Source organism: Scylla paramamosain, chromosome 31 (assembly GCF_035594125.1).
Source record: "Scylla paramamosain isolate STU-SP2022 chromosome 31, ASM3559412v1, whole genome shotgun sequence".
NCBI lineage: Eukaryota > Metazoa > Arthropoda > Malacostraca > Decapoda > Portunidae > Scylla > Scylla paramamosain.
The window spans coordinates 4548085-4573084 of record NC_087181.1 but is presented as its reverse complement, the minus strand read 5'-3'; the positions used below and the strand labels follow the sequence as shown (position 1 = coordinate 4573084).

The 25000-nt window shown below is 39.9% G+C and overlaps 1 protein-coding gene and 1 long non-coding RNA gene across 7 annotated transcripts in view; both read right to left on the bottom strand.

Annotated features, from left to right (window-relative positions):
• The window catches only part of LOC135116399 (uncharacterized), a 294907-nt gene that overhangs the window by 16811 nt on the left and 253096 nt on the right, over positions 1-25000 (bottom strand). For all 6 annotated transcript variants that reach the window (XM_064033836.1, XM_064033838.1, XM_064033840.1 and 3 more), the window contains 2 exons: positions 12211-12264; positions 7522-7607 (listed from right to left, as the gene is read on the bottom strand). In XM_064033836.1, the coding sequence (XP_063889906.1) occupies positions 7522-7607; positions 12211-12264 (140 nt within the window). The remainder of the gene's footprint in view (positions 1-7521; positions 7608-12210; positions 12265-25000) is intronic.
• On the bottom strand, positions 19487-21355 carry LOC135116402 (uncharacterized). The gene is made up of 2 exons (XR_010276294.1): positions 20367-21355; positions 19487-20303 (listed from the first exon to the last, which is right to left on the bottom strand). It is a non-coding gene; the product is annotated as an uncharacterized LOC135116402 (long non-coding RNA).

Here is a 25000-nt window from a genome sequence, read left to right as displayed (position 1 = left end):
AAAACCGGCACAGGCATACTTTTCTTACTGTCGCAACATGTATGTACTCGTATGTAATAATGACTAACTCCCGTGAATGTAATCCAGTCAGTAGAGTTACGAAGGTTACAATAAGTTGATATGTGCCCTCCCCCTTCACTCTGGCCTTGTGGACCTCACACACAAGGACGCTAAATGGCAGTCATATCACATTATCTTATCCTGCATTACCTTTCACATGTGCTGCCTTGCTTCGCCTTCCGCCTATAAATCAATTAACGTTCTATGAAGAATGAATTCCTCGGGGCTTATTACACGGCGATATCAAGGCAAATATGACCTCCTATCTATCTGTCTATCCATCTACTTATCTGTCTATCTAACTTTTATCTCTCTACCTATCTATCTATCCATCCATCCATCTGTATCTCTATTTTCTCTCCTCATCCACTTAAACTGTGCAAGGTTCCACTGTTAACTAAAGCGAGAGAGAGAGAGAGAGAGAGAGAGAGAGAGAGAGAGAGAGAGAGAGAGAGAGAGAGAGAGAGAGAGAGAGAGAGAGAGAGAGAGAGAGAGAGAGAGAGAGAGAGAGAGAGAGAGAGAGAGAGAGAGCATTTAATGAACTTTAAAAACTCTCCTCTCTCAACACACGAATAACGTTCCTCAGAAAAATCCCACACACGTTTTCTTTCCACAGATAAAATTCGAAATGACTTTTTTTTCCCTCTTACAAAAAAAAAAAAAAAAAACTCTTATACTCACGTGCAACAATGTATACAATAAAGAAACAGCATAAAATAACAAAGTAATGTTAGAAAACAAAGGACAGGAAAAGTATATGTATTAGATATAAGTAATAAGCAGAGAATAAATAAATAAATAAAAAGACAAAATAACAATATAACATAAGGATACCGAAGTACAGTCTTGTCTCATAAAATGTCATAAGAAATAAATATGAAAGAAGGAACCGTCATATTTACTTTTTCATTGTCTGTGTTCTTCAGCGCCAATGAAATGTCGTAAAAAATATATAGATTTTTATCTGAGGTGACAGGAAAGACACATTCTCTCTCTCTCTCTCTCTCTCTCTCTCTCTCTCTCTCTCTCTCTCTCTCTCTCTCTCTCTCTAAGTAGGCATCACCCATTTTTAGCACTTAATTTCATTTTTTTTCCTTTCAATCTGCTACACATTTTCCCACTTTAGTGCTTTATTTCCTCATATTTCCCTTGTTCATTACCGCAGTTTTTTTTTTTCCAAGTTAAAGCATGCTATTTTCTTTCCTCACTTTCCTTTAAGCATGATGTCATTCTCCGAGTAACTTCAGGCACCTAGTAAAATTAGATTACATTCTCTTCCTGATGTCACTTGTTCACTACGGCTTATGTCTTTCAATGTTTTCTTTTTTTTCACTTCTTTCTGTTATTTTCTGGCTTTTTTTTCTTTTTTGTGTGGTGGTATGACTGTCAATGTGTGTGTGTGTGTGTGTGTGTGTGTGTGTGTGTGTGTGTGTGTGTGTGTGTGTGTGTGTGTGTGTGTGTGTGTGTGTGTGTGTGTGTGTGTGTGTGTGTCTGTGTCAGCATGTATATACATTTACTTGTCTATACGATTGAAGCTTTTTTTTTCATTCTTTTTTTACTTTAAACTTTCTTTTTCATTCTCTCCGATTTTATGTTTGTGTTCTCTCTCTCTCTCTCTCTCTCTCTCTCTCTCTCTCTCTCTCTCTCTCTCTCTCTCTCTCTCTCTCTCTCTCTCTCTCCCATACATTCATACTTTTAAAACTCTTCGTCAGCCTTCGGGAATCCTAAAACTGCAACAAACTGCCAGCAACACACTCAGTCCCTGTGCTTCCCTGAGCAGTAAAGGGCGGACGTTGTCATCTCCCGGCGTTACTCCTTCGAGACGCACAGTACAATATGTAAGTTCGTGTAGCGTCTTCATATTGACCGAAGAGATGAAGAATGTATGTCAGTACGTATATCAGTATATCTTTGACCTTCTGTCTGTCTTGTGTGGGTGGGTGCGTGATTGGATGGGAGTCTCTGTCCCCAGCTTATGTGCAATTTTGTGTATTGTAATGTATCTGTTTGTCTGTCCGTTTGTCTATTATTTCACACACAAACACACACACACACACACACACACACACACACACACACACACACACACACACACACACACACACACTATCTCAACATTTGCTTTTTCCAAATGTCGCAAGAAAGAAAAAAGAAAGAGGAAGAATAATGTGCACGATATATATGCATGTGTATTGTGTTGCAAGACATCCAATCTCTCTCTCTCTCTCTCTCTCTCTCTCTCTCTCTCTCTCTCTCTCTCTCTCTCTCTCTCTCTCTCTCTCTCTCTCTCTCTCTCTCCATGGTTTCAACACAATTCCAGTGATCCACACAACAATATACAAAATTCATAATATGCATTTTTAATTTCTAGTAAGGTAATTCATAGAGTAGCAGGAGAATTGTGTGTATTTTTGGCGACAGGAAAGTGTGTGTGTGTGTGTGTGTGTATGTGTGTGTGTGTGTGTGTGTGTGTGTGTGTGTGTGTGTGTGTGTGTGTGTGTGTGTGTGTGTGTGTGTGTGTGTGTGTGTGTGGGCGCCTCTGTCTGCAACGTGATTCACAGGAGGATTCATTTTTTTTTATGTGTCTTTTTTTGTTTTATAATGTTTTGCTTTCCTTTGTTTCTCTAGGTTTATATGTAAAATCTCTTTTTTATCCATTGCTCGTGTGTAAGTTACCAAACATGAACATACAAATATTTTCGTTATGCGAAATTCAGTCTGTCTGCCGCAAAGTTTCTGATATTTGTCTATTTGTAATGATTCTATATATGAATGTTTGTTTACTATTTCATTTGGCATATGCACCCATCAGTCAGTGTGTCTATGTGTCTTTGTCTGTCCTGCTTTCTGAATGTCTGATGTGTTGGCTGACTCTCTAATGTCATTTCCTTCTAACATAGTACATACCTTTATTTATCTTAGTTTGTTTACCATGATTTACAGTTGCATTTCTATATGTTCTGTCCATCAATATACAGCTAATTTCTCTCTTTATCTGATTCATCGCTTACACTTCCACTTTCTTCTTATTTGTTTATGTATATTGCTCTTCAACCATCCTGTGTTTCTTCACTTACCTACCCATTCGTCGTTGTTTTATCTGTATATCTCTCCCTATCTATCTATCTCAATCTATTTATCAGCCAGTCGATCTATTTAACCATTTACCCATCCAGCCATCTATCTGTAAATCTATCTTTTCAACCAGATACCTATTCATTAATCAATTCGTCAGACCAATAACACATTTCTCTATCTGCGCCTGAACATACTCACCGACCCATCTCCCCGCTCATCGCCACTGTACCGAGATATTTTTTTTTTTTTTTTTATGTAGGAAGGACACTGGCCAAGGGCAACAAAAATCTAATAAAAAAAATGCCCACTGAAATGCCAGTCCCATAAAAGGGTCAAAGCAGTGGTCAAAAATTGATGAATAAGTCTCTTGAAACCTCCCTCTTGAAGGAGTTCACGTCATAGGAAGGTGAAAATACGGAAGCAGACAGGGAGTTCCAAAGTTTAACAGAGAAAGGAATGAATGATTGAGAATACTGGTTAACTCTTGCGTTAGAGAGGTGGAAAGAATAGAGGTGAGAGAAAGAAGAAAGTCTTGTGCAGCGAGGCCACGGAAGGAGGGCAGGCATGCAGTTAGAAAGATCAGAAGAGTAGTTAGCATGAAAATAGCGGTAGAAGACAGTTAGATATGCAACATTGCGGCGGTGAGAGAGAGGCTGAAGACAGTCAGTTAGAGATAATGCACCCTTAATACACTCCTATACTCGGCGGCGGCTAGGCAACGCTATTTCGACATGTTCCACTAAGCATCCCTGCTTATAAGGGGAGACAAGGCCCTGCTAATGCTACGGGACTGGAGGAGGAGGGGGAGGAAGAGGAGGGGCGTCTGTTGCAAGCATTATGTCGGCGAAAGGAAGGATAGAACGTAAGGGAGAGAGGATGAAGGATGGTATAACGAAGCAAGAGAAGAGAGGAATTCGTGAAAATGGGAGAAGTTGAGTGAGGTGTGGTGGTGGTGGTAGTAGTAGTAGTAGTAGTAGTAGTAGTAGTAGTAGTAGTAGTAGTAGTAGTAGTAGTAGTAGTAGTAGTAGTAATAGTAGAGGTAGTAGTAGTAGTAGTAGTAGTGTTGGTGGTGGTGGTGGTGGTATAGTTCGTAATTTTTCTGTTCTTCCTCCTTATGGTGAATTGTAGATTTTTTTCACTCTACTAAAAATTGTACGTTTTTTTTTTTTTTGTCTTTTGCACAAAATAAAAAAAAAATCAACATTTCCCAAAAGACGGTATTCAAAAGAAAGAAAGCTTCTTCACTTGTCTTATTCATTATGACGTAACACTCTGAGGTAATTTCCCTGGAAAGCGCAACGCAAGAATGCTGCATCACCCCTCAACAACCAAACTGTGCCTTCACCTGCTCTACGCACACACCACATCACACAACTATCATGCAGTTACACTCTCCCTCACAAACAAAAGTAGACAGACCACAACTCTTTCCCTCACTATTCTCTCCAGTTCTATGTGGTTTTTGTATACCACGTGGTATCAATAGAGAGAGAGAGAGAGAGAGAGAGAGAGAGAGAGAGAGAGAGAGAGAGAGAGAGAGAGAGAGAGAGAGAGAGAGAGAGAGAGAGAGAGAGAGAGAGAGAGAGAGAGAGAGAGAGAGAGAGAGAGAGAGAGAGAGAGTTCTAGGACAGAGGGCCACATCTGTCCCCTCTCCCCCCACCCAAGCAACCCGCTTTCAGCAACCATTCTGTAGACGCATCACGGGACCATTTTTAAGAGCAATATTGGATGACCACTTGAGGAGCCACACTTCACGGCCACACGCGGGTCTGTCAAGGGGAAGGGGCCGGGGAAGAGGGCCAGGCGGACCATACCAGCGTGCAGGGGCAAAAGATATCACGGCAAAAAGGGCATAGAGGGATTAAGGCTATATTTTAATCCTATACATTATTAATGGTCTATATGAATGAAAATATGGAAAAGAACTTAGATTTTTTCCTTTCTTCAGACAAATTAAAAGGAGATGGCGGAGGTGAGGCTGATGTTTAGCCCTACTTATTGTTAAAAATTGTCCTCTGTGTGAGGATATGAAAATCAATAAAATAACAGTATGGTTTTTGTTTTTGTATAAATCATGATATGAAGGAGTGTAAAATGACACACGAGGAACACACTTGTCAAGTTAAGTGAACATAAAGTGGAAATGCTGAAGATGAAGAAAATAAAGGAACACTAAACCTTTCACGAGAATGGAACTGTTGATATTACTGGGATCTTTATCTATTTTTTCTAGTGTACATCATTGTCCCAGACTACATCACCACTACTACATCATTCCGTTGCAGCGTAAAGGGAGAGACTATAGTGGTGATGATGTCACTGTATTTATGCTCTCCAACCTGCATCACTTTAACAAACTTTAGGCGCTGTATCATTACAAACAACCCATCACCCACAGCAGAGTACCACACTAACATCCGACATTACCTCACCCTCCTGAGCCAATAACCTGCAGGGAGTGCCACAGCCCCGCCAGGCTACATAGAATACAAGCAATCACCCTGAGAGCGCACCCCGTCACGTGGCTCACTCTAATAGAAGCTTACAGTGTAGGGAAGCTGCCTCTGAGCGTCACATAATCCTGCACGCCATCCAGACCACGCTACGCTACGCCTCCTCCTCCTCCTCCTACTGCTCCTACTCCTCCTCCGCCTTATTCCGACCACTTGCATTCCTCTTTGACATCCAAACTGCACGCCCCATCCGGCGCACGCAAACACTAGCTAGTCGCCGCACATTTGGCCGTTTGCTATGCTCACGACACCCACACTGTTGCACGTCACAGAGAGAGAGAGAGAGAGAGAGAGAGAGAGCGAGAGAGAGAGAGAGAGAGAGAGAGAGAGAGAGAGAGAGAGAGAGAGAGAGAGAGAGAGAGAGAGAGAGAGAGAGAGAGAGAGAGAGAGAGAGATTCAAGGCAAAAAGTAAATTCTTTCATACAAATGCACCACATTAAGCGCCTCCAGCGTAAGACTGTATAATTATCAGGCAGGAAGCGCGGCAGTAAACACGTCAAGTCTATGGAGAAGGCAGGGCGTGTTTCACTTGCTGGTCTTGCCTCTCACTTTTTTAATATACGTTTTCTTTTTTTGCTTTTCTTTTTTTTCCTTGCATCGATTGACAAGGTGTGGAATAATAGTAAGAAAATACAAATTATACAAAAAACTGAATTGGTGTCACTCCAGATAATAATCTTGCTCTTTACTACAACAACAACGACAACAACAACAAAAACAACAACAACAACAACAACAACAACAAAAACAACAACAACAACAACAACTACTACTACTACTACTACTACTACTACTACTACTATTGCTACTACTTCTGTTATTAACATTCACCTATTAACACTCAGGAAGGATTTCTCTTTCTCCAACCCTCTGTGCTTCTTAAAAACATGGAGCTGCATTTGGAAATAAAAATTCAAATAGGTGAACACAAAAATCATTTACATGGAAAATATATTGGACGGCTCAACTTGAGTAAACTGGAGTAAACAATGCAATGCATGTTTAATTTAGAGTCACTAAAAAATGGTATTCTTACATTTGCATATAGCCATTATTTATACTCACGCTCTCATATCTTCTTGGCGAATGGCAAACAGAGGAACAAAAAAAAATATTTTCAGTTGCCGCTTTCATACATACAGACAAAAAAAAAAAAAAAAATAAAAGTCAATAAAAAAAAAACTAAATATGTTTCTGGAAGTGCCTCAATACTCTTAAAACAACTAGTCACAGGAAGGGGAAAAAACAGAAACAGGCAGAGAATTCCAGAGTTTTACCAATGAAAGGGATGAAAGAATGAAAATATTGCTTGACTCCTGGACTGCTGAAAGGGAACGGAATAAAGGTGAAAGTCTTGTGTAGCGTCAGCGTGGGGAAGGAGAGACGCATGCTGATGGCAAATTCTGAAGAGCAGTAACCATAGAAATAACAACACAAGACAGACTTCCCACATTTTTTTCCATCTTCATATACTTGTGTGCATTTTTTGTAGCATATCAGTGTATTTGGTATGGTAAGCTCAGCAGGTATGAAAACTTCTACAAGGTATGCATTAATTCGTCCATTTATTTATTTATTTATTTATTCACTTATTTATTATCTATTTAATTCATATTCTGCTTTTCATTACCACATCGTACTGAGAGGCACTTTTGTGACTCACTGTTTCCTTTACATTGAGAAATTACTTGTTTATTACAGTACATCATAAAGCAAGTGTCTGCAGTGAGACAGACACTTTGCCAAGCACCCTTACCTTACATGCACATGGAAAAACATAGGCAAGCATGACAGGCTTCACTTAAATGTCAACCTAAAAATGGAAGGACGTACACTGCGCTACAAAAACAGCTCCGTCCCCTTCACTCACCGGTAAACTGTGAGTGTGTCAGGAGGAGCAGGAAAAAGCCAGTCCGCGTCGTCTGGCCGCGAGGAAGGAAAAAGCTCCCGCCGCTGCTGCATCCGACAAGACAAACACAAAATCAGAGGACTGTGTTAAACCCTAAAGACAAAAAAAAAAAAAAAAAGTGTCTGAGTCTGATGGTGTCAACCAAGACTGGCTATCATAAGAACATAAGAACATAAGAAATAAAGGAAGTTGCAAGAAGCGACCAGGCTTACACGTGGCAGTCCCTTTATGAAAATATACTTACCTATTTCCATCTATTATCCCCATCCATAAACCTGTCTAATCTTCTCTTAAAGCTCTCTAATGTCCTAGCACTAACAACATGATTAATGAGTCCGTTCCACTCATCTACCACTCTATTCGAGAGCCAATTTTTACTATCTCCTTCCTAAACTTAAATTTTCCAAGCTTGAACGTGTTATTTCTTGTTCTACCCTGGATGCTGATCCAAAGAATTTTGCTTACATCCCCCTTGTTATAACCCTTATACCACTTAAAGACTTCTATCACGTCCCCTCTTAACCTACGTCTCTCTAAAGAATGTAGATTTAATGACTTCAATCTCGCCTCGTAAGGAATACTCCTCATCCCCTGTATCCTTTCTGTCATTCTCCTCTGTACTGATTCTAATACACCTATATCTTTCCTGTAATGTATGGACCAGAATTACACAAAGTAGTCTAGATGAGGTCTGACCAGCGCCAAGAATATCATTAATATTACTTCCGACCTTCTACTTTTAACACTCCTAAAAATTAATCCTAGTATTCTATTTGTCCTGTTTCTAGCCTCTATGCATTGTTTTCCTAAACGGAGTTCAGAGCTAACTATAACTCCTAAATCTTTCTCGTACCCTGTAACTACCAGAGATTGTTCGTTTAATGTGTACCTACCGTGTGGGTTTCCTCTACCTACGCTACGTACTCTGCATTTATTGATATTAAATTGCATTTGCCATATGTCCGTCCATTCATTCATCCTAAATCTGCCTGCAAGGCGAAGGCACCCGATTCTGATCTAATTAATCTATCTTTGTGTCATCTGCAAATTTACTAACATCACTACTAATTCCACTAACTAAGTCATTGATATATATTAGAAATAACAATGTCCCTAATACTGATCCCTGTGGCACCCCACTGATTACAAGACCTCACTCGGATTTCGAGCCGTTTATTACAACTCTTTCTCGCCTGTCGCTAAGCCATGACCCTATCCAGCCTAACACCTTCCCATCTATCCCGTGTGCCCTAACCTTTCTCAGGAGCCTTTCATGGGGCACCTTGTCAAATGCTTTATTAAAGTCCAGATACAAGATATCATAACTATCACCATTATCTACTGCCTCGTACACCTTACTGTAAAAACTTAATAAGTTTGTCATGCAAGACTTCCCCTTCGTGAAGCCATTCTGTGATTGATTTATCAAGTTATGTTTGTCTAAATGTTCCCTAATGTTCCTCGCTATTATTAACTCTAATATTTTACCTATAACTGATTTTAAGCTGACAGATCTATAGTTAGACGCTAAAGTTTTATCCCCTTTCTTAAAGATGGGTACTACATTAGCCTGCTTCCACATTACTGGTACCTCACCTGACTCAAGTGATTTCCAAAATACAGAAACTAACAGCTCACTAATAACCTCTTTGCATTCCTTAAGTACTCTGAGATATATTTCATCTGGTCCTGGTGTCTTGAACTTTTTTTAGCCTATCTATCTCCTGTTCCACTATCTCTCTAGTTATTGAAATATCTGTCAGCTTCTCATTCTCATCTGCTCTAAACATCTGTTCACTATCTGGCATATCCTGCATGTTTTCCTGGGTGAAGACAGATAAAAAATACTTATTCAGAATTTTACTAATCTCCTCCCCAGAACTAACCAGTTCCCCATCTGCTGCCTGTAATGGACCTATAGTATCCTTATTCTTCGTCCTCTATTCCTGATAAAATCCCTTGAGGTCCGTCTTCACATGGCTGGCTACACTTAATTCATAATTGCCCTTAGTTTTCCTCGTTAACTTCTTGACTGTTCTAATTCATTATATTGTGACCTTAAAACTTCTTCACCTGCCCTTAATGTCTTATATATACTTCTCTTTTACCCTATATAATGTTTTAACCTAGCAGTCATCCATTTAGGATAATTTTTCTGTGATCTTATTGCCCTATACGGGATATATGCTAACTGACCTGTATGAACTTTATCTACGAAATATTTATACAATTCATCTACATTTACTTCACCTAATTCCCTCATCTCGGCCCCTACCATCCTCTCTACTCCCTCATCTACTCGCCTCGACCTCACCTCTCTCATTTCAGCATGACCTGACATTCCACCATACTCACACCCATATACCCCTCCCTCTCTCCTCCGCCCCTTCGGAACACATCTTACCTCCTCTTGTCCTACACCCTCACACCTCACCTCACCTCTCACATCTTGCCTTATCTCTCTCAACTCCGTCCCGGACCTGACCTTACCCTGCATCCGTTGCCAGTCAACTCCTTGGAGGTACCTTTTTAATTCCTCAAATTCTGCTCTCCTAAAGTCAAGTATTTTACTAGTGTTTTTGCTTCTAAAAGATTCTTCCTATTTTAAATTGTATCTAATTTCCCTATGGTCAATGTTACCTACCTGTCCTCCAACCTCTACCTACGTGACTGCTTCCTCCCTTTTAGTAAGAATTAAATCTAGAATATTATTTCCCCTTGTGGGTTCTACGACTACCTGTTTTAAAAATTTATCCTGAATTACCTTAACAAATTCTGCTTCCTTCTTACCCACCACCAGACTCCACTCGATATTCCTAAAATTAAAATCTCCTACCACACATACCTGACTGTACCTGCCTGCTCTATTTATTTCCTGCCACAGTGAGGTGTTAATTTCCTTTGTACTGGTCGGTGATCTCTACACTACTCCCACTACTGTACATTGCTGTACTACTACTGCTTTCCTATCTGTTTTAAATCTACTGTTAATACAACACTGTAATGTGTCCCTAACGTATAACGCGACGCCTCCTCATCTCCTGTTTTCCCTATCTTTATAGAACAATGTATAACCATCTATCTTGACCTCTGGATTAAATACTTTTCCTCACATATCTAACCAAGTTTCAGTTAAAGCAATGATATCAAATTTCTCTACACACACTATTCTTCTAAGCAAGTCTATTTTATTCAAAATACTGCTACATTTTATGTGGTAAATACTTAAGCTATTTCTCACCTTCCCTGAGCTAGCTACCTTTCTAGATTTAACTAATTTCTCCTATGTTTACTCCTCACACCACCTTCTTCCCACAACCCTTTCCCGTATATGAAGTGAGTTATGGCAAATAATTGGCGCATTTTGTGCGCTCGAGCTCGATCTGTAGTGATGAGGCGATAGTTGTGCGAGTTGCGAGGCAGAAACCTTCGCCCACATGCCGATAAATCGAAATATGCAAAATACAGCAAAAAAAGGTGAGTCTGACGAAGAAATTACATAAAATAACAAAGATACGCCTTCAAAAGTTACCAAGAAGTGTTTTCGAAAATGAAATCGAAACTTTTATTTTTTTTTATTTATTTATTTATTTTTTTGTATGTAGGAAGCTGCAACAAAGGTTATGACGCTAAAAAGTTACCTTAGGTTAGGTCACAAATATCATGGTGGTAACGCTTCCCGGGAAATCAGAGTTAAAAATAATATCAATACCAATTGAACAAAGAAAATATAAATATCTTTTCTCCATAGAAGGAGAGTTTTTTTTTTTTTTTTTTACGTGGAAACCAAATTCACACAAAATGAAATGCGTTACAGTAATAGTTTCCAAGGACACTTTATCATAACGTGCAAAATATTATTAATCTACATAACGGTAAAACACAGTAGAGGATAAATAGACATATAAACTAGAAGATCTGATATTTGTTACCTAAAAAAGACCTCAAGTGAATATTCCCATTATTGTGGAAAGTTTTTTTTATAATTGCATCTTTCCTTTCTTCACTCATATATACGTACATACAAAAGATATATATATATATATATATATATATATATATATATATATATATATATATATATATATATATATATATATATATATATATATATATATATATATACACAACGAACGCAAAAATGCAAAAAAATTGTTAGGTTTCAATTGAATCTCTAAGTAAATATTTATACCAAAAAGATGACACCATTATAGAAAACATATGATTTCGTATCCTTCTTTTCTCTATGCATACATTAAAATAAGCACACGAAGACTGGAATACAAAAATTTTAGTTTTGAAAAAGATTCTCAGTTAATCCTCAAAGGACTTTTTTCCCAGTAATATGTTGCAATGAACATTATAGACTAAATTTACATTCTGTCTTCTTTCATATATATACCCTAGGAAGGAAGAAACATGGGAGACAAAAACAATGCATTGGAAAAAGATTTAAACTAATCCTTCAATGAATAACACTACTGACACGATACCATGGAAGCACATCCTTTCTTTCATTCACAGATTCGTGGGAAGCTGACAGGAGAAAGGCAGGCAACATTGACAGGTTTCCGTTGACAAAAAAAAAAAAAAAGTTTAACACCGAGTCCCAAAATAGAGGACACATGATGTAATGAAACAAGTACTCACTTTCCTCCTGCATGTGTTGGGAGTGTTCACCGCGGCACCACCTGCCATCCTTTCCTGAAAATATCAAAACATCCACATAAAAAAGTGATGCAGCTTCACTATTCTAAAAAGAGCTAAAAATGAAGCATCATAAACAGAACCACCAGAAATCATTTACTGCATGAGTTAACAACATACACATGAACAAAAGAGGAAAGAATAAATACTGAACAAAAACACGAAATGTCATAAATAAAACGTGTCAAATTCCTCCAAGCAAGAACACATGGATACATGGAAAACAACACTGAAAACAGAACACACTTCAAACGCTGAGAATGTTAAATATGCACAACAGCTGCAACAAAATAAAACGAACAAACACCATTACATATATAACAAGATCAAATAAGAAAATAAAAAGAAGCAAAAATAATAAATGTAAAGCTTGCCAACATTCAGCGGTGTCTAGAATATGAAGGTGGTAGTTAAGTGAGACTGAAGAGGAGGAGCACAAGTCATGCTGCGATTGATGCATGAAGGCAATCAAGGGAGAGGGTCGCACAGAGGAGGCGGGACGCAAGGCGCCTTCAGGCCAGTCACTGCTGGTGTCCCTCGCCTCCCCTTCCTGCCTCGCTGCGAGGTCAAGGGGCCACTACCACCGCTGCCTCAACACTTACACTACCTTTGCGTCTCAACACTGAAATGCTTCAATGAATGGGAATGAACGGGAAAGTAATGGTCACTTAGAATTGCTTATAACAAGTACATGTTACTAAGTGTTTTAAATCAATCTGTCTGTCTGCGTCTGTCTGTTTATCTCTGCCTCACATGTTCACTATAATGCTCTGTAAGAATGAGCATCCTAATCTCTGTTGCTTTGTTGCAGCGCATCTATTTGTATTAATGTTGTGTGTGTGTGTGTGTGTGGTGTAACATTACGAGTGGAACAATATTTACGAGTATGGGTCAGTAGGTCTGTCTTCTGGTATATTTAGTAGTTTTAGGAAATCAATGACAACTACGTATTGTGCACGAAAAATGGCATACCGTAAATACGAGGCCATGAGAGAAAAATATAGTTAGGTCACTATGTTTGCATTTTCTTCGCTTACAGTAATTGTTATCACGAAAGAATATACGAGTAACTGAAGAGGCATACGTTTATATTGTGCAAACATTATGCTGTATTAATATCCCACTGACTAATTCAGTTAGACTTTTGGTTAAGTACTCACTGCAGGGCACGATAAACTATTTATTAAAGTATTTTACAAAAAAAATTGTGAAAATATATTCACTGGAATGAAATATTCCAGTTTCTGCCACTATTTAAAACTACTTTGTCCATGTCTGTGCCTGCCCGCACATCCATCTGTCCCTCTGTCTATTTGTCTGTCTGTCTGTCTGCTTCCTTGCCTTCTATTTTTGCCTGCCTGCCTGTCTGCCTGCTTCTTTGCCTGCCTATCCTCTTCAAGTTAGCCTGACTATGCCCGTTAGTCTGTCTGCCTCCCTGCTTGCTTGCTTGCTTGCTTGCTTGCTTGCTTGCTTGCTTGCTTGCTTGCTTGCTTGCCTCCCTGCCTGTCTGTTTGACCGTCTGCCTTCCTGCCTATCTGCCCCCCCCCCCTCTCTCTCTCTCTCTCTCTCTCTCTCTCTCTCTCTCTCTCTCTCTCTCTCTCTCTCTCTCTCTCTCTCTCTCTCTGATGATTATCTAAACAAGTCAAAACATTATTTAAACCACTACTACGAAATACCAAGGTACTTGAAGGCTTGTCTGTAAGTGGTATCAGTGTGAACAGGTTACATCACGCTCCTATACAATCATGATTTACGCAGCACAGCCTCCATAGTAGGTTGGCAGGCACTTCCCACACGTTAAGGAGTCCTTCTTCATTTCGCTCTCTAATTTAAACTTCTTTATACAAATGAAATTAAACTTCGGGATTTAAATGGTCAATTTCTTTCTTAGCGCATAAACAAAAATGTGCTGGACAAATATAACGAAAATATTTATATTAAAAAAAAAACAATAATAATATTCGAGCCACACTCCACAGTAACGAAAGCTTTCATAGATATAGGAACACACTGCAAAGGTCGCACTGAAATATTATTTATCACCGTACAACTACCATACCTAATTCCCGGGAGCAGACTCATGCAGGATAGAAAAAGATGAAACACCAATAAATACTGGTAGAGAGTCATGAGAACATGCCAATTCATCAACGAACTCCCGAGAGAGAGAGAGAGAGAGAGAGAGAGAGAGAGAGAGAGAGAGAGAGAGAGAGAGAGAGAGAGAGAGAGAGAGAGAGAGAGAGAGAGAGAAAATATATATATATATATATATATATATATATATATATATATATATATATATATATATATATATATATATATATATATATATATGTATATATATATATATATATATATATATATATATATATATATATATATATATATATATATATATATATATATATATATATATATAGCAGAGAGAAGGAAGGATAAAATGAAAAACAGGAATATAAGGGTGACGGAAGGCAGGCAGGCAGGCACTCAGGGAGGCAGGAAGGAAGGAAGGAAGGAAGGAAGGAAGGAAGGAAGGAAGGAAGGAAGGAAGGAAGGAAGGAAAAAGACAAAAACATGTATTAATATAATAAACATAATAAATAATAATAAATAATAAACAAAAATAATGACAGGGAGATACATTACATTGCACGTGTATCTAAGAGTGAACATTACTCACGGCTCACCAGCACTCCCCGGCACACAGCTAATCCTGGCGCTAGTGAGGGTCTGAGGAGGAAAGACGCTTACTTTCCCTTGGCTTACAAACGAAAGCGTGCTCTACCGTACCTCCCATCAGGAAGCCACGCTAATTGGGTATTAAAAGATGGAGTGTGCTTTTCAGTATTTCTATTTCAGGAACACCGCCACTAGAACAACTAATTGCTTACTGTCCAAGGCAGGTACAGAGAGAGAGAGAGAGAGAGAGAGAGAGAGAGAGAGAGAGAGAGAGAGAGAGAGAGAGAGAGAGAGAGAGAGAGAGAGAGAGAGAGAGAGAGAGAGAGAGAGAGAGAGAGAGAGATTTCCACGGCAAAGTAGAGATAACGAGGAGATAACGACTGCACTTTCTATAAATACCTAAACCTGCAATTCATTACGTGTATCAGAATGTCTTCTTGCAAAGGAAACTACTCCCAGCCTCCCACTCTCTCCTGTTCTGGCACCTGATCCCCGCTGACGCCAGGCATGTTGTGCGTTACCCAACTAATTATTAGCAGTGCTCTCTCTCTCTCTCTGTCTCTCTCTCTCTCTCTCTCTCTCTCTCTCTCTCTCTCTCTCTCTCTCTCTCTCTCTCTCTCTCTCTCTCTCTCTCTCTTATATATGATCTCCCATGAAGGCACTGAAAGCTCACACACTGCCCAAGTATCCATATCCACGTGTGATCGTGACATGTCAGTACTCGAGGTATTCACTAAATCTTGGGGAGTCTGAAAGTAGATGACACTGGAGCTCTGACCAGGAATCTTGGATACCGTCTTTGAGTGCGTGATGCAGCTGGCAACAGGACGATGAGATAAAATCATTATGTCTATAAACTATAGGCTTGAGCATTCTGCAATACCGTTGAATATATATATATACATATATATATATATATATATATATATATATATATATATATATATATATATATATATATATATATATATATATATATATATATATATATATATATATATATATATATATATATATATATATATATATATATATAATTACCAGCAGTTTATTTATTTATCACATTACTATAAATGCGCTTGTAAATACAAAAAAAAATTAAACATTTGCAACACCCAGAGTTGTGGGTGTTGTGCACGTTTTAATGCTTGTAATATGTAATATTTATATTAGCAGAGAAATTTCCATTTCCTATAATAAAAAAAAAATAATGCATGTACACAAAACTGTAACAGAAAAATAGTGCGAAATGTGCTCTAAATTTCAAGAGTATTCTTGGATAACATTGTTTTGAAGTTATGTATTACTGTCATTCACTATAAACGACTTGAATATAAGTTGAAATAAAGTAAATGATCCTAATTGTAATTGCAAACTCGTGAAACGCGTTGCTATACAACATTTATATATCACAAAGTTATCAACTACTATTACCTATATATATATATATATATATATATATATATATATATATATATATATATATATATATATATATATATATATATATATATATATAGTCTTTTTACTCTGACAGGCGATGCTACTGTTACGACGACGACGATGAGAACGAGGACGACGACGATTAGAGGCACAGCACGAACGATGGCAAAAACAGCAGTGGTCTTTTGTAAAGTTTAGCACCAGCAGCAGCAGCAGCAGCACCAGCAGCAGCAGCAGCAGCAGCAGCAGCAGCAACAGCAGCAGCAGCAACAGGAGCAGCAGCCGCAGCAGCACCAGCAGCAGCACCAGCAGCAGCACCAACAGTAGCACCGGCAGCAGCAACAGCAGTAGCAGCAGCAGTAACAGCAGCAGCAACAACAACATTAGCAACAGCAACAACGGCAGCGGCAGCGGCAGCAGCAGCAGCAGCAGCAGTAGTAGTAGTAGTAGTAGTAGTAGTAGTAGTAGTAGCAGTAGTAGCAGCAGCAGCAGCAGCAGAAGCAGTTGTTCTGGTAGTTATTGATGAAGGAAGTAAAAGCAGCAATACCAACAAGAGCAGCAAGATCAGCGAGGGCAACAGCAGCAGCAGCACCAGCTTCAGCAGCAAGAGCAGCAGCAGCAGCAGCAGCAACAGCAGCATATTAAGTGTAATAATCTCCAACAGATAAAACACGCGGTGAGAAGTAACACGAGGCATCCTGGACAAACACCTGTCCACCTCGGCCCTGCAGGAGCACCTCACCGGCCAGTGTTCTTTCAGTGTTAATTCACATCTCAGTCCTTTATGTATTGTTGTGCCGGCGAGGCAAGACGCCTTGAGGAGCGCCACGCGCCAGACATTCCTTCCCGGGCTGGTTTTCAACCTACGTCTGTCTTCACTTGTTAAATATAAATGTGTAGCAAGAAATACAATTACCGTCTTTCCTTCAGTATTTAAAACTATTAAAGTCTTTATACATTTGGCATCCTTTAATCCATGCTTCCATTTTTAGCATTATTTTGATTTCCTGCTGTAGTTTGTACGTTCATTATAAGAGTGAAATATACTCTCAAGTGTGAAAAATTGCGATATCTCTAAACAAAGCCCATCACAGGTCAAACTTAGCCTGGTGCCACAGAAAGTTTGATAAAACTAGCAAATAATAATTTTTCTTTACTATTCAATGTTTTCTGGAAACAAAGGCAATTCCTGGAGTATGAGGAATCCCTGTTCTCTTTCTTCGTCCCGGTGGAGGAAACACAAAGACGCTCACTCTCATTCTAGATTTACACCTTCACCACCACCACCACCACCATAAATAAAAAAAAAAAAATACACATAAATCTCTTGAACACGTGATGCCAGACCTTTAGAAGATTAGATATATTTCTGGATAGTTGGGATGAGTGGACACAGGTTTGCAAGTCTTATACAAGAACTGCCGCCTTTGGACGGAGTAATAAGACAGTCTTGTGCGGAAGAAAAAAGGAGGAGGAATAGGAGGAAGAATACAGCAACATTCTCGCATGCATAGTTGAAGTTGAAGTGTGGATGTCTGAAGCAGCAGCCTTGCCTGGCACTTTCACATTCAGTCCCCTGTTAGCGTACTTTCCTTTCATGAACCCCTGGAACTTTTTTCCCTCTCATCTCAAGGCGTCGCAAAACACAACCCATCACAGGTCGAACTTAGCCTGGTGCCAGAGAAAGTTTGACCAGTCGTAGTTTACATATATATGTTTCTTCCTCTGATGGCGGTGACGCTGCTGTTTCTTCCTCCGATAACAGTGGTGGTAATTCTTTTTCTTTGCTTCTTTTTCTTGTTTTCTTCCTCTGATGGCGGTAATGCTGCTGCTGCTGCTTCTTCTTCCTCTGATGGCGTTGCTTCCTGTTCTTGTTCTTCTAAGACAGTTTGGTGGTCTGAATTGGTTGGTGATAGGGTATTCAGAGTGGGGATAGTAGGAGTACTGCACACTCACCTCCCTTGCTCCCCAGTCATAATTCAAGTCAGGTTGGTGGAAGACTGGGAAGGGTAGGGAGGTGCTGCACACTCACCTCCCATGCTCCCCAGGTTACATTTGTAACATCAGTCAGGTTGGTTGTTTTTGGAGTTGCCGGGATCAGTCAGTCAGAACCCGTCAGTCAAGGGTAGTGCTAGGCACTCACCTTGCCAAGATCAGAGGGGTGGTGATGGTGGTGTGTACATTTGGAGTTGGTAGGATGAGTCACATTGGTGGTCAAAGTCAAACTGGGGGACTGGGAAGTGTAGGGAGGTGCTGCACACTCACCTCCCGTGCTTCCCAGGGGCGGTCAGGATGGTGGGTCTTTGGAGTTGCCAGGATGAGTCACGGGAAGTGCTACGCACTCACCTTGCCAGGATCAGTTGCCTGGGTGGGGAGTACTGGTGGTGGTCGGTACAATTAGAGTTCCTAGGATGAGTCAGATTGGGGATCAAAGTCAAACTAGAAGGCTGGGAAGGGTAGGGAGGTGCTGCACACTCACCTCCCGTGCTTCCCAGGTGGGATGGTGGTCTTTGGAGTTGTCAGGGTCAGTCAGGTTGGTATTGTTTTATTTTTATTATTTATTGTTGATTGCCAGACTCAGTCATTTTATTGAGGGGGAAGTAGGAGTTTTATTGTTTTTACTTTATTTATTTTTGTTTTTATTTATTTTTTATTTTTCATTTATTATGGGAAGGGTAGGGAAGGGTAGGGAGGTGCTGCACACTCACCTCCCATGCTCCCCAGGTTACATTTGTAACATTTGTCAGATTGGTTGTTTTTGGAGTTGCCGGGGTCAGTCAGTCAGGCCCACTCTGTCGAGGGAAGTGCTACGCACTCACCTTGCCAGGATCAGAGGGGTGGTGGTGGTGGTCTGTACATTTGGAGTTGGTAGGATGAGTCACATTGGTGGTCAAAGCCAAACTGGGAGACTGGGAAGGGTAGGGAGGTGCTGCACACTCACCTCCCATGCTCCCCAGAGTCAGTCAGTTTGGTGGTCTGTTGCCAGATTACAGTAAGATTTGTAGGTCAGTCAGGTTGGTTGTTTTTATGGTTGCCAGGGTCAGTAAGGCAGGTGGTAGGGAAGTGCTACGCACTCACCTAGCCAGGGATGTATGGATCAGGGTCAGAGTGGGACACAGAGTAGGAGGTACTGTTGGTCTGTACATTTGGAGTTGTTCTTTGAAGTTGCCAGGATGAGTCAGGTCAAACTGGGAGACTGGGAAGTGTAGGGAGGTGCTGCACACTCACCTCCCATGCTCCCCAGGGCCAGTCAGTTAGGTGATTACATATCTGTAAGTCAGTCAGGTTGGTTGTTTTTGGAGTTGCCAGGGTCAGTCAGTCAGGGTCAGTCCAGGGAAGTGCTACGCACTCACCTTGCCGAGACCAGAAGGGTGGTGGTGGTGGTGGTCTGTACAGTTGGAGTTGCTCTTTGGAGTTGGTAGGATGAGTCAGATTGGTGGTCAAAGTCAAACTGGGAGACTGGGAAGGGTAGGGAGGTGCTGCACACTCACCTCCCGTGCTTCCCAGGTGGGTGGTGGTCTTTGGGGTTGTCAGGGTCAGTCAGTTGGTATTGTTTTATTTTTATTATTTATTGTTGATTGCCAGACTCAGTCAGTTTTATTGAGGGGGGAGTAGGAGTTTTATTGTTTTTGTTTTATTTACTTATTTTTTCATTTATCTTTTTTTTATTACTTTTATTATTTTTTATACCTATATATATTTTATTCTTTTTGGTCTGGCAGTCCGTAGACTTGGGGAGAGAAGGGAAGTGCTGTGCACTCACCTCCCTTGCTCTCCCGAGGTCCGAGGTGGTAAGGAGGTTTTTTATTTATTTTTATTTATTTATCTTTATTTATTTATTTATTTTATTTTATTATTTATTTATTTTTTTTTGCGTGGTAGGTTAGGAGACAAGGGAAGTGCTATGCACTCACCTTAATTCTTTATTTTTTCTTTTCTATCTTTTGCCGGAGACAAGGGAAGTGCTATGCACTCACCTTAATTCTTTATTTTTTTTTCTATCTTTTGCCTGGTAGGTTGGAAGAGAAGGGAAGTGCTATGCACTCACCTTTATATTTTTTATTCTGTTAGGTGAAGAGAAGAGAAGTGCTATGCACTTACCCTTATTTATTTATTTATTTTTTTTGTTTTTTGTTTTTTTTATTTTTTTTTATTTTTATTATTTTTTGCCTGGTAGTCCGCAGACTTGCCAGGGTTAGGTAGGGGAGAGAAGGGAAGCGCTGTGCACTCACCTCCCTTGCTCTCCCGGGGGCCGGTAAGGCGGTGCCTTCCTCCCCTGGGGAGGGGTAGGGAGGTGCTGCGCACTCACCTCCCCTCCTCCCCGTGGGCAGTTCCATCACACATGGTGATGGAGGGATGCTCTTTCAAGGTTTTTGTGAGTTCCGAGAGGGGGGTTCGAACCTACGCGCCCCTCACTTCCCTCACGCCAAACTCAAAGTGCATCACTCTACCCACTGGGCCACGAGGGCCCTTTTTCTTTTTTTTAAAGTTGGTCTATTTCCCCATCTTCCCCATCTTTTTTGTAAAGGTGCTCTATTTAACCACCTTATGTTCACGCCAGTATGTATTAAAGAATTATGATGTCAATTATTTTCATAACGTTATTTATTTATTGTATTTTGTATGGGATATGACCGCTGGCATCCCACACACACTGGGTTCCCAAGACTGTCACTACGCCATGAAACCCCAACGGTAAACAAGATATATTTGAACACATCATTTCCCTTCCTGTGTTCATGAAGCACCAAAAGTTCAATAAAAAAAACTGCTGCTCATTCTAATGTGAACGTTCATCCCACAGTGATAATTAGATAACTGTTGACTTGTGGGAGTATGTCGTGGAGTACAAATAGCAGTAGGTAAGATCAGAGAACTTTACAGAGGCAGGAATTCCTTGGTTATGGAGCAGCCTTCTGGAACCCTCCCCTGTGCTGCACCACCACCACCACCACCGACAACAACAACAATAACAACACACCATTACACCTGTCCATCCTGCAGCACGAGAATGACTCAGCCCAGAGAACCACGGATTGCTTTATTCGTAATTCACGTCCACTCTCAACATAGACATCAATCAAATTATGTCACTGAAAAAAGTTGGTGAAGCACTCACTTCTTCACACAGGCTTTACTACCTATCAGCAGGATGAAAGCTTCCGACTGGGAGGAAGGGCGGCGTCGGGAAGGATTAAGAGAGAGAGGGTAGGGGGGACCAGCGGAGGCTGGAAGTGTGTTTATGCTTCATAGGTATAAAAAAGAAAACTGCATGAAAAAGAAGAAAGACCTGTGCCCCTCCCACCCCTGCTCCCCGCGTGAGGCGAAACGTAGTGAAGTGGTACTGTTGTTGTTGTTGTTATTATTATTATTATTATTATTATTATTATTATTATTATTATTATTATTATTATTATTATATATTATTAATTATTATTATTGCTATTATTATTATCATTAAAATTATTATTATTACCGTCATCATCGTCATCGGCACCATCATTGTAGTGTAGCTGGTTTGTGTCCTTTTATTTCCGCGTCGTATCTTGTAAGCTGTAAGTTTTAATAGTTCAGTATTTGTAACGATGGAGACCTTGTTTTTTATTCTTTATGCTCTGCACGGTGTCATTAGCATTTACATCTATATTTCCTACTGTTTTTTTTTTTTTTCTGTTACTTATGTACTGAATCTATTTGTTTTGTAGAATTTATTTATTACCGTACAACTTGATTTTCCCTCAAGTTAACATTTATGTAGATTTACTTATTTGTGTTGTGTAGGATACTTTCTTCTTAAGTGTGTTGAGGTTTGTTTTTCTTCTTTTCTGTTCACTAGGTAACGGTGCACACAGTAATTATAAATATTACTAATAATGATAATACTGATTATGGATGACAAACTAAACTGATGAATAAACATCGAAAAATTCATTTTAATAAAGCACATTTTGCATAGTGCTTTATAAGAAGCGCTGCGCACATGGACTTTAGAGATGCGATGTACCTTAAACTTAAAATGAAGCACTAAGGCAGAGTGAGTGGTGGGTGGAACTGAAGGCAGTACACTCAGGGTTCCCAGATTACTGAAGCAGAAAAAGGCCAAAGCCAACAAAAAAATAAGACAAAACGGCCAAACGCACTACAAAAAGACCCAAAAACAGGCAGTAAAAAAACCCAAAGTTTATATTATTCCACTTCAGAATTTACCAAATATTACACGATGTGTACTGAGCACTGGGCTATAGCGGACTACTGGAGTGGCGATCTGTGTATACAAGTGCCACGTACTTCGTCAGTCCTTCGCCTGGGCCAAAAAACGGAAACGAATTCAAAGAATTCAATTCCAGTGTGAGAATACCGACAGTGGAAGAGAGTTACTTGTAAACGGTATGTGCTAGGCAACTAGGCCTAAGGCCATACAGCTCCCGACGCCTCATCTGAAACCTGACCCCAATGCAATGTACACTAACTGAGATTGGTGGGTTCAGGAGTGAATGCAAAAATACTAACAACACATTATGAAAACGTTCTTGGCACAAAGAAGTGGCCGTGTTCATGACGTGTACCATATACCTACGTCCCTACTTCATAACCATGGGGAAGGACTTTCGCTCTGCAGGCATTATGTTATTGTAGCAGCAATGTCATAACAAGCTAATCGTTACTATTCCACACACTTGACCTTTGCTGAATATCATTTAAGTATTTTTTTCCTCATATAAAATTAATCAATGAGTGCACGCGGGCCACACTAAATCAACTGGCGCGCGGGCCTACAGTTCAATCACACTGCTCTAGACATTTTTCTTTCCCACTCGACATAAATATAAACAACCAGAACGATCGCTTTTGGGGGATGGAAAACGAGTTTACCAATGACTCATCATAACAAAATATACGGTACTACCATAGACAGCACCCTATCAACGTACTCCTGGGTTGTTCATGAACACAGGTAACTGTTGATAGGAAGCCTTAAATTACATCAGCCACTTGAAAAAAAAAAAAAAAACTTGTTATGGCCAAATGGAGCATATATAAGCAACATATTAAAAAAAATAATAATAATAATAATGTAATTCATGGCAAACTAGATATCCTTAAACCAAATGCATGAAAAAAGCCAAAAATTATGTTTTGGCCTAAAAAAGGCGAATCTGGCTGTCCTGATCTCCGACAACGTGACGTCATGCGCGGAAAATTGAAAAAAAAAAAGTGTAACAAAATTGGGCTTGCTGGGTTCTCTATACTGTGCCTGGCGCTTTCAAGAGAGGCATCAGTCAATCAGGCTCCGGCTACCATGCGACTCCTATAAGAGTGCACTTCTCGTAAAGGAGCGCCGCACTCCTGCAGCAGTGACCCCTGGTACCTCAAATCCCTATGACAGTCACTGATTGGGTCCTTGAGTTTTCAATGCCCCTCACAGCTAATTCTTCATCATGTGATGAGAGAAGGACGAGGAGGAGGAGGAGGAGGAGGAGGAGGAGGAGGAGGAGGAGGAGGAGGAGGAGGAGGAGGAGGAGGAGGAGGAGAATAAAAACAAAGCCCAAACAGCAAAAGTTCCTGAGGTCTTTACTGGGCTGTTTGGGTAACTACTCTACGCTAACTAGTGGAAGAGACAAACAGGATAGCACAGAAAGAGGAACCAAACGAATACAAAAGAAGTCCAAACAGTAACAGACCAAGAGGTCCTTGTAAGTCTGTTTGGGTAACTATTCTACTCTATTAGTGGTAGAGAAAGGATAGCACAGAAGAAGGGTCCTTCCATCCCCCACCCCTTATCCCTTCAGGCAAGGGTCACATGAAAAATGGTACCATGTTGTACAGAAAAAACAACATGAAGTGTGAGAGGAAACTAAAGAAAGACAGGAGGACTACTTCGACCACATACAATCTACATGCCAGCACGGACAGTACGGAGTGAACGTGTTCGTTATTCAGACATGAACAATGACAACCGGGAATTAGTGTCTACATACTTGTCAAGACAGGTTTTCAATGAGTGAACAGTACCTGAGTTAACGACGCTTGATGGAACACAATTCAACATATTTATGACACGATTGAAGTAAAATGTTTGGCTTCATTTGTTTGAAATCGCTTACCTATTATTTGCTATTGTTTCTTGTAATATTAGACATGTTGAATCTTAGGAAGAATTCCGGTCTGATATTTGTGAAAGCCTTAAAAGTTTAGTAAAGCAATATCAGATCCCCTCTTAGCCTGCGTTTGGAGAGGGAGAATAGATCTCGTTCTTTAAGGCGTTCCTTGTAGGGTTTACTGCGAAGCCTTCGAGTAATTTTCGTTACTCTATTTCGTATTGTTTTTTTTTATAATCTCTCAATATTCCTTTTATAACAGGATGACAAAAACTTTACATTGTATTCAAAATGAGGACGTACAAGTGAGTTGTACAAGGTGAGATTTTTTTTTTTCAGATTGGAAGGTGAAAACTATTAATTTATTGGCAATTTCAATGACTTCGTTGCATTGTTTGCTTGGTTTAAGATCTGTTGTCACTAAAGCTCCCAGATCTTTCTCAGGATCCAAACTTTTGATGGGGGATTACTTTTTATAATTTTCCTGCCGATTGCTATTTCCAATATTTGAT